The sequence below is a fragment of the Idiotropiscis lumnitzeri genome, chromosome 9, assembly GCF_059441095.1.
Source record: "Idiotropiscis lumnitzeri isolate Australia: NSW breed Sydney's pygmy pipehorse chromosome 9, RoL_Ilum_1.0, whole genome shotgun sequence".
Lineage (NCBI taxonomy): Eukaryota > Metazoa > Chordata > Actinopteri > Syngnathiformes > Syngnathidae > Idiotropiscis > Idiotropiscis lumnitzeri.
The window spans coordinates 12,028,047-12,038,290 of record NC_142399.1 but is presented as its reverse complement, the minus strand read 5'-3'; the positions used below and the strand labels follow the sequence as shown (position 1 = coordinate 12,038,290).

At 41.3% G+C, this 10,244-nt stretch overlaps 1 protein-coding gene across 2 annotated transcripts; it reads right to left on the bottom strand.

Annotated features, from left to right (window-relative positions):
* Positions 1 to 514: 514 nt before the first annotated feature.
* Positions 515 to 9,571, bottom strand: LOC148330264 (gap junction alpha-5 protein-like). Of its 2 annotated transcripts, XM_088304817.1 has the most exons (7): positions 9,274 to 9,571; positions 6,646 to 6,773; positions 5,599 to 5,763; positions 4,276 to 4,560; positions 3,346 to 3,411; positions 3,083 to 3,231; positions 515 to 2,115 (listed from the first exon to the last, which is right to left on the bottom strand). In XM_088304817.1, exons 2-7 carry the CDS (start codon positions 6,712 to 6,714, stop codon positions 1,674 to 1,676), a joined length of 1,176 nt encoding a protein of 391 aa, XP_088160943.1. In that variant the 5' UTR covers positions 6,715 to 6,773; positions 9,274 to 9,571; the 3' UTR covers positions 515 to 1,673. The 2 variants fall into 2 exon arrangements, with proteins under 2 accessions (XP_088160943.1, XP_088160944.1); XM_088304818.1 differs by lacking the exon at positions 9,274 to 9,571 and having other exon boundaries at positions 6,646 to 6,788.
* Between the last annotated feature and the right edge of the window lie 673 nt (positions 9,572 to 10,244).

Here is a 10,244-nt window from a genome sequence, read left to right as displayed (position 1 = left end):
GCTCTTTGTTATCTGATCCAATAAAGGTCAGGAGAAAAAAACAAGTCAATAGGAAATTTGAGGTTCCCAAACATTCCTCATATTTCCACTTCCACTTTGCTACGCTGCTGGGAATTCTTATCCCGCCCTGGACATATGCCATGGGAACGAGAACAAAAAAGTAGAAGACGTCTTGATTGTTTGTTTTATAGTTCTGTTGTGCTGCTCAGTTCTCTATTTTTGTTGCCAATGGGGAGGTGCGGCATCAAATAGAAAAGAGCAGCTCAAATATGACATTTTCCAGGAAATGAAAATTTCCAAAGGTTGTCATCTTCCAAGAATGGTGTTACTTTTTTTTTTTTAGCTGAAAGTAATTATTTCTATAAATGAAGTCCATTTTATTGCATACAATCAAAAATCTGTTTTTAGTCATAATTTAGGAAAATATAGAATTGTGTTCTTTTAATATTCAATGAAAAAAGCAATATTACTGAAAAGTACTTATTTATTACAGAAAAAAATAATATAAGGAGCATAAGTTCTCATAAAAATCTTGAATCATGAAAAAAAGAATCCAGAAAACTATTATTTGTGAAAACACAAATATTTTTTCATGAATTTTTTTTCCCTGCAAAATATTGATTTTGTTTTGAAGAAAAAGTGCGATAACAATGGTGATTGAACACTTGAATAGCAGAAGTAAAAAGTCCGTTGTAGCTGCCGCACAGTCCTCAAATACAGTGCTATAAAACTTCTCAGTTAAAAAAAAAGTGGAAAAATTCAGAACTCCCTCAAGTTTGACATCCCCCAGCAGCTTTTTTGACAAAAGTTGTTAAATTGCTATAGGCAGAGTTGCGCATTTGCTCATCAATCAACGGTCATTGCCATTGCCCATGTGTCCCCTCGACAAAGGTTCTTCTTTTCTTTTCTTTTTTCCACAACAAAGATGCCACTTATTGTCCAACTGCAGTGCATCGTAGTCTAGCCAACCCTCAGGAAAAACAATAAGACAAATGTTGTTCATGTTTTTAGGCCTCGTTTGTGCTTTTCTGGTCCAGACGGGGTTCATAATCAGCTGTGTCAAAATGATTGACCACTAATTGTATCTTCAAGGCTAAATAGGCCAAATTTTCCTTTTCTTTTCTCAATATAAATATATTTCTCCATCTCTTCTGAGAAAGGCCTGGGTTCAAATGTTTTTGTCATTGTGTGAAATGACGTTTTTTTTAAATCAAGAGGTATCGGTACTTGGTATTGGTGAGTACTCCAAGAGGAAATACTTTTTGAGAAAAAAGTGGTATCCATCATCCTTACTCAATTTCATAATCAGCCTCTCGAGTGAGTATGATGTATTTTGTTTTCAGTTTTTGTATTCACTTGTATGGCGCTTTTCCACTTATGTGATAGACGATTGATTGTGAGGTGTTCTAGTTGATGTTGTTGTGAAAGTGGCAGTACCAAATTCATGGCCTGCTCGATGACCTTTTATCTTGGTGACCTTCATGCAGCCCATCGTGTTTGTCTTTTAAAAGCTATAAACAGACTGTTTCGCGTGATTCCCATCATTCTGCTTTCATTTTTTTTTTTTTTTATGAGCGGGTCAAGTCTAAAGAGAGGAATGCTTCCGAATGAAGGACCGCAGTGTTGATTGCGCGCATCACAAGTTCAAGCCAGGAGCTGAATGGCCCTCGTTGTCAGATGGCTAGGTCATCGGCTCGCGTTCGGCCGCTGGCGCCGCTGGTTTTGCTCAGTCGCCGTTTGTCCTTGGGGCAGGCGACGGTGTCGGCGGCGCATAGCAGCAGACGCTCGGTGCCGCCGACATTTGGGATCCGCAGACAGCCGGCGGCGTCGTAGCAGGCGGCCTCAAAGCAACTCATTTGCAGCAGGCCCTCGTTGCCGCCTGCGCCTGCCGCCATCTTGTGCTGCTCGGCCGCCATGTTGACCGAGTTCTGCTGGTGGGCCAGCCGGTGGTTGGGGAAGGGCAGTGCCAGGAAGTGAGAGGAGCCAATCACGCACTGGCTGAATTCAGGAGGCGGGGTGGATGGCGGCGACGGTGGCAGAGGCGGAGATAGCGGGACTTGTTTGGATTGAGTTGACTCTGTGGCAATCGCTGACTTCCTGGACGCCCAAAAGTGTCTGCAAAGAGGAAGAGGAAACACTTGTGTGCTTTTTGGTCATAAGAAAACAGCCGAAAATTCAGATATTTACACAACATTACATTTGGCAGGAGTTACACAGGTCAACACATTTTTACTTCATTTTTGATTAGAGATGTAGGTCAACTCTTCTTGATGAATTTCCTGCGCTGATTCCAACTTTTTGTTTTCTCAAGCACATCAGTTTTTCATAATAATCCAAATTTAATGACAATAACGTAATATGCATTATAGTAATATATTTAGTACAATTGATGATGAAGGGTTAGGTTCAACAATAGGTGTGATTTTTTTTTTTTTTGCCATAACTACAAATTACAACGCATTGTAAACTCAGGACTGTGCAAGCTTTTATCGGTCAAAGTTAAAAACAAAAACTGAAAACATTTAAAAAAAGTCAAGTTGTTTTTTAAATCAGCATCATAATACGTTTAGGGACACTTAAAGTTATCTTTGTTTTAAAAGTACCTATTGACCAGTGTTATTTGCTGTTGTATGTTCAATTAAAAAAAAAGTCTTATTTTTCCTTCAACTCTTTTCATTTATTTTTAAATCATCTGTAATATTATGAAAAGAAAGTTGCATTTTATTACAGAAGATAACATGGAATATTCTGAGACCGTAGAAGCCTAGTTTGGGGGGGGGGGGGGTATTCCTTGAGCCATATTTCATTAGATTCCGTTCCAAAAAATAAGTCTAATCACATGAAATGAAGGAAAAAACATTTTTTGTGTAAATAGTCAGATTTTGGGTGCAAAAGCATTTTTAACGTTTTGTTCAGAAAAAAACTTGTAATATTCCGACAAGTGATATTTATCTGAGGGAAAAAGTTTTCGGAAATAATGGATAAGCTGCTTGATTAAAAGTTTGGACAGTGCCAACCAATGTACAGTTGATGATGCCCAACATTGCTCGTGCTAGAAATACGTCACGTTTAGTTCATCTACCTGCAGCAGTGCCTCCAGGCAAGATGATGGAGCTCCAGCACGCTGAGCACGAGGGACACGCCCGATACGGCTAACATGAACACAATGAAGACGTTCTTTTCTGTGGGCCGTGACACGTAACAGTTGACCAGGTGTGGACAAGGCCAAGCCTAACCACACACACACACGCGCACACGCACACACCCACGCACACACGCATAGTGGAACTTAATGGCTGAAATAAAACCTTGAAAATAATGTTTTGATTTTAATTTTTTTTTTACCTTGCACACATATAGAGGGTTGAGGAATATTCCATACAGGAAGTACTGCAGGCACAAGAACACCACCTAAATGGAACAACACATCAACTAGAGAAAATAAAGTACCATATTTTCGCGACCTTTAAAGTCCCAAATCTTCCCCAAAACAAATGAGGCGTCTTCTCATGCGACACGCCTATTATATGGACTGTGCATCTCTCTCGACCATCGACCGTTTTTTCCCATTGGGGTATTCGGAGTGCATGTTAGCACACCCTGCTGGCCAAAGTCTGAGACAGCTATGCTTCGAATTGACTGAGAAATATGTGAATACGTATATTGGGTGATGGTGTAGGAGAAAGCTGGACAAAAAGGGCAGCTGTCCACAATGTTGTAGTCTGTCTTATCATTCATGTTCTTGCAAGCAAGAAACATCACAGGAATAGACAACAGACTGCAAAAAAAATAAAAATAAATAAATAAAAACACACTGCCCAAAGCACACCACTCACATCTCTCTAACCAGCCATCTGATTGGCTGAGGCTGAGGCTGCCAGAATGCATCAGTACTAGTTTTGTGTTATTTTTATTTCTTTTGGGGATATGAATGGCATGAGAGATACATGTTTTGTGATCATTTTATTTCTTTGTTTCATTGTTTGCTTGTATGCTGTTCAGAGATATTTTTGCTTTTTTTTTTTTTTAAACCTATTTATCTATCTGATAGCACCCGGAACATCAATGCTAGTTTGTTTGTCTGTATATTGAATTTGCCATTGTGTGTTAGCATCAATCTAGCAGATTCTTCAACCGGCAAAGTTATGAGGTCTGGTTGGACTCAAATGTTGGCATTCTTTTTGTTTTATATTTAGTTTGACAGTACACTTGGCCTCTTTTTTTTTGAAGAAATGCTCGCCAGAAATGTTGGCTGCAAATGGCGTCAGCGTTTACCTCCATGATGCTCCTGATGAGGATACTCAGCACATACGTCTGCAGCAGGGCCCCCTTCAGGCGCACTCTGCCCGCCGACGGCCCCGCTTTCTTGCCCTTTCCTGATTCCTTGTCGCTCTTGCCTCCTTGTTCCTCATCCTCGTCGCCCCCTCCGGGGTCATCGTCATCGTCCTCGCCCCCCTCATCCTCCTCTCTGTTGCGCCGCTTCTCCTCCCGCCGCACCGTGTGCATGGCGTGGCCCATGTACACCAGGCTGGGCGTGGACACGAACACGATCTGGAGCACCTGGCAATGCAACCATACGTAATAAGAGACTTGGTTTAACTTAAAATTCTCAGAATTTCAGACTCTCGCTCTCTCTGTCTCTCAGAGAATATTCACAGATTTCTATAGTGCATCGTGAAAGCAGACTGATTATCTTCCCCCCCCAAAAAAATGTGAAAGCATGGCTTTTATGTCAACATTTTTGACAATTTTCTGACAAGTTATGGCTCCAACCAGTAACTGAATACAACTTATGTTTGTGCATTTTCTGCACTGTCATTTTGAAATGTAATATAATATAATAAATATAATATAATATAATAATAATGTCCTGTTTATGACTAAAGGTCTGAGAATTATTGTCTTTATTTGATTCATCAATTAATCGAAAAAAAAAATCAACAGATCAGTCGATTATTAAAATAATGGTTAGTTGTAGCAAGGGTTTTAATGTTACAGTTTGGCTCAGGTTGTTTCCAGTGAGGAAACCAATGTTTTTTTTTATCGTGCATTATATATATATAATGTGAAAAATGAATCGAACAGGATTGTCAAAATTAGAGTGTTAACAACAAGTTGGCGAAAAGTCCCTTTAAAGCAAACTTAGTTTTTACCTCCGAATAACGCACATCATATTGGGGCAGCCCTGTGCTCAGGTCATTCCAGGCGCAATGCGGCAGAAACATCAAAATATGAATTGCACTCCAAAAATACACATTGGCTTCTAGCCCTAAAGTGAAACAATGGAAAATGTCATTTCCAGACATTTACGTGAAACATGAAAATCCGCGAACCACTATCAGTGAATTCTCAAGGAAGTTCTCTCAACAAAATAACTTATGCAATAAACAAAAAATACATTATATATAAAATAAATCTTTCAGGATAAATAACTGCATTATTTCACAATGGTATTTAATATTCTTTTTAGACTGTCTGTAACTTCCACTCCCAACTCAGGCTCCTCCCCAAATTTGCCCCTACGAAGACAATAGGGTGAGGATACATGGGACTGCAATGTGTGTAAATGCTGGCAAACCAAAGTGCTGCTTAGCGTACCCAGTATCGTATGTGCGCGATGGGGAAGGCTCTGTCGTAGCAAACGTTCTCGCAGCCGGGCTGTTCCGTGTCGCAGTTGAAGTCCTCTTGCTCGTCACCCCAAGACGACTCGGCCGCCGTCCCGAGTACAAGGATGCGGAATATGAACAAAATGGTCAACCACACCTGCAAAGCCAAACCTCCATTTCACTTTGTGTTGTTTCACTTGGACCACATTCACAGCCACTCCCATCGCTTTGGGAATTTTGTTTTCTAATTTCATGACATCATTTGTGGAATGAAATGTTTTATTAGACGCCAAATAGCAACTTAAAGAACCCCTGAGGGGCTTTCTAGTCTTGTCATGGAATCCACATAGCTTTGTCCAAGCTTAATTCTAACACACAACTTAAAACACCATAGATGGGCTAACGAAAGTAGCATCCACGTTGTGGTGGTTACCAACCTGTAAACAACAACACTTATGGAGCAGCAACACACTTTGACAAAATAACACGACTTGCATATATTCTTTATGCTCTGTGAAAAATGCCAAATTGGACTGCAGCTTACTGAGCTTCGAGCCCACGTCTTCTTTTTGTGTATATTATGACCTGTATGCGTTATACTGCCCCCGGCGGCCAAGGCAAGCACACAAGATGGAGCAGCACACTGTCCACTGAATTGAAGCATAGAATAATCATGCAAAAACAGTTTCATTCTTTACATTCTATTTGATTGTGTTCTTACTGAGCAGAAAGTGATTTCACGGCATTTACATTCATTCCAATGGCAAAAGACGATCGGGATACCAGGGATTTTAGTTGCGGAACAGAACAAATTTAACGTACGTAATTGAATGTACGTTGCTTTTTTTTTTTTTTTTGGAGTATTCCCAAATTTTCAAACATTACTTTAAGTCAAAACATGAACCCTAGTGACACAAAATGACCAGAGGCGTTATCTCGAGACAATTTTAAACTGGTAGTCGTCTGTAAAGCTTTGAACTTTCAAATAATTCCCAATGTCAAGAAGTGTACAGAATTGTGTGCGTGCGCGTGTGTGCACCTTGCCAATGGAGGTGGAGTGTTCCTGTACTTCCTCCAGGAAGTTTCCCAGTAGACTCCAGTCTGCCATTGATTTCCTCACAGGCTGTTTGGATGCTGGCTTCCACTCAGCCAAAGTCACGTACTCGCCTTGAAGTACAAAGCGTCCAAAATCAGTTTACAATCTTCACTGCCGGAAGCTTGTGATGAACGGTGTCAAGTCGGATTCTGCAAAGAGATTTTGGCTGTGGTGCCCTTACCCGTCAAACAGACAAAAAAAAAACATCCTTTAGAGATGTAAAAGTAACTTTTGAAAAGCTTGTATACAAATAGTTGCATCTCTGTTTGTCTTTTTTTTTTTTTTTAATTGACGTAATCAGCCCCACAACGAGTTTCTCCACCAACGACCGAGAAGCTAGGCTGGGTCAAAAGTCAAAGCCATTTTCAGGCCACAGCTGGACAACGCTGCAAGTTGTGCAGAGGTGCTCTGCGTTCGCTTCTCTTCTGCTAAGCAGTACATACTTGACTACTTAACAATGATATGAAGTGCTGCCTGCACCTATGAACATGCTTTTAGCGTCTTTATGAATGCCTGCTTTTTTTCACCGCACACTTTTGCCTCTGCTTCCACAAGTAGAACCTCGTCGCAACACCCTAGCTCCTCACTTGGTCGCCAAGGTAGAGCAAGTCCTGATCTTTGGTCTATTTTGACATCATACATAAAATAAAAAATAAAATAAAAAAAGGAACCTAAATTGATCAAAGAGTTGGAATCATTTGGGCTCATTGTTATGGTTCACGTTGGCTCTCAAACCCCTCAGCTTGACCTTTTTTTAAAAACATACATTTAATGTTATCGTCGTCTTACTTTAGCTTCACTTTCGGTTCCCACACTTGGGCCCGACGCGCTCTTGGGAAGGGAAACATGCATTCCCACTCGCGCACACGCACTCCCACACCCCCACGCACGCACACACTTGCGCTGCTATTCGTGTACCAACACAAGCCGCTGGAATGCCACTCACCAATGGAAACTTATTAATTTGACCACACAAGCGTCGTTACTCTTTAATTGTTGGTTGTTGTGTAATTAAACAAACATCTGTCCACATTTGACATCTCTGTAGGTTGGATGTGACTTCAAATGCAGAATGCGTTCAAAATGTTCATTTGTGCTTGCTTCAAGTGATGTTTCAGTTTTGATGTCATTTTACACATTTGTGACAATGCACATATTTGACAGCTTTCAAGTCAAAGAGAGACAAATATTTGATCAGACCACAAACTTCAGTACCAAGTTTTTTTTTGTTTTTTTTTTACTCCACCTCTAATTCTTAAATGCCCCATCCCTTCCTGTTTTTGCCACACCCCAAGTCTCTGAGATCTGTGTGCGTGTGTTTGTGTATTCACATCTTCCAGAAGTGCTCTTGCGATACTTAATAACTATATTATGTTCTTGTATCAACCATTGCTTGACCGCTGTTAGTGTGTGTGCTTGTGGGTGTGTGTCTGCATGTGTGTGTCCAACACTCAGCATTGTTCTCCATCCTGCTAAAATTCTCACCCTCCCTCCCTCCCTCTCTCTCTCTCTTTCTTTGTGTCTCTCTTTTCTGTCTTTCTGTCTGTCTGACCGTCTCTGTGTTTCTTGCGCCACAGGCATTTTTTTTTTTTTTTTATATGAACTAAATGAAATTAAGTCAGTGAAACCTACTGTTTATGGGCAATTCAAGTGTGAGGGATAAATGCAAAATACTCAAACCACTTGAAACAAAATTGCCAAGCAAATGTGACCAGAACAAAATTCTTCTTTAATCATTCGACATTTTAAAGTTATGAATACTGTGTGCGGGGGGGTGCGTGTGTGTGCGTGTGTGTGTGTGTGTGTGTGATTTCACAAAGCAATGATTTGCATGCATTTTATACGGAGTCAAACTCTTTGTTTGTGTCTTCAAAAGTTGTTAAAGCATAATAACTTTGGATTTCTCTTTTGACATGTTCCCATGGGGCAAGAACACATACCTTTACTTTCCATTGAGTAAAAACAAACAATAAACAGGTGCAATATGACAAATTTACATGTGTTCAATATGTGCAATAAGGATTTGATTTAACCCTTTGATTTCTGTCCATGAAGTACACGCTCTCAAAATTGAACTGTTGACTTCCCCATTTTCTGCCACATCGGTAGGCCCATCTCACGCCCACTCACATACCTACTAGCCAAAGCCAGCATTTGAAGGCCACGCCCCTTGAAGGCACACAGCCAACCCATGACAAAGCAATTTATTTCTCAAGGTTCTCTTTCATTTGTTTTCATACAACACAGTTTGAGTCTTGGTCACATAACGCGTTGCCCCCCCGCCCTTAAAATTCTTTAAAATCTGTTAAGATTACGTATAACGTAATTCTCTAGGTGTATTTAAGTCGAAATACACTAATTTGAAGGTTTTGAGGCTTGTTGCCAAATCTCTTGCCTCAAATTAAGCAATAGTTGCCTTGCTTCATGACTTCTTTTTTCCTATGTAATCCAATATGAACCATCACAATGTTTTTTCAAGCGTGGTTGTCTGTAGATAAGAAAAAAAATGTTGGAGAAGCCCTGCCAGGAGGCTGAAAGGCTACATGTGCGTTGCAGATGCTCAGCAACTACCTGATGACGTCGATGAAGATGATGATGAGGATGATGATGAGGGTGATGATGATGATGATGATGGCGGTGGTGTTACTTGAAGCTTGGCAACTTGCACTGGGTCAGCTAGCAGCAGGTGGTAGCTGGTCCGTCCAGGCGCCCTTGAGCAAAGCAGGAAGGAACCTAGATTGGCTATAAACCTTTGGAAAGTGAGGACACGAAGTTCGAAAGTAGACGCTCCAAATGTTCTAGATGACTTTTGGCCCTACAAAAATATGCCCGCAAAGAAAGGGAAAGTCAGCAAGTCGTTTGCACTCCAGACGCACTTCGTGTGTGCGTGAGAGGGGACGTCGGGGTGACACTTTTGTAGGCTCTCTCTCTCTCTCTCTCTCCCTCTCTCTCTCTCTCTCTCTCTCTCTTTTACTCTCTCTCTCCTTTGCTGGGTCTTTCCCTCCTTCACTCGCCCTGGGCCGTGTATCTAAAGGAATGCCATGTCACTGCGATTCACTACTCATGTACTGTGTGTGTATGTTTATTTGTGTGTGTGTGACTGCACTGTGTGCATTTGTGCATATGGGTATATGTCACACTGAGTCTATTTCTATCTGTGTGTGTGCGTGTGCGGGGGTGGGGGTGCGTGTGTGTGTGTGTGTGTGTATGTATGCGTGCATGCATGTGCTTGAGTGCGTATGTTGGTAAGTGTGTGGCACGGAGAGGAAGTCATATATTGTATGAGGACACAATGGCTTTGAGTCCTGGCCCAGCATTCACTCCTTGTCACTCTTTTCTTATCTGGGCGCTGGTTCCCCTAACGTTAGGCTTTGTGTGTGCGTGCGTGTGTGTGTGTGTGTGCGTGTGTGGGGTGTGCGGGTGTGTGTGTGTGTGTGTGGGTGTGTGTGAGTGAGTAATTGGGAAGTCGGCAAGGGAGCTGTTTTTCTATTGCACTAACGCTACCCGAAGGTCATTTCGATTGTCGACCGACAAGCTATTGT

Coding starts and splice junctions, on each gene's coding strand:
- LOC148330264 (XM_088304817.1), bottom strand. CDS start 6,714: ATGGCAGACTGGAGTCTACTGGGAAACTTCCTGGAGGAAGTACAGGAA. Junction 3,412..4,275: donor TCATCAGGAGCATCATGGAG/GTAAACGCTGAC, acceptor TGTTCCATTTAG/GTGGTGTTCTTGTGCCTGCA. Junction 3,232..3,345: donor ACCCTCTATATGTGTGCAAG/GTAAAAAAAAAA, acceptor GTGTGTGGTTAG/GCTTGGCCTTGTCCACACCT.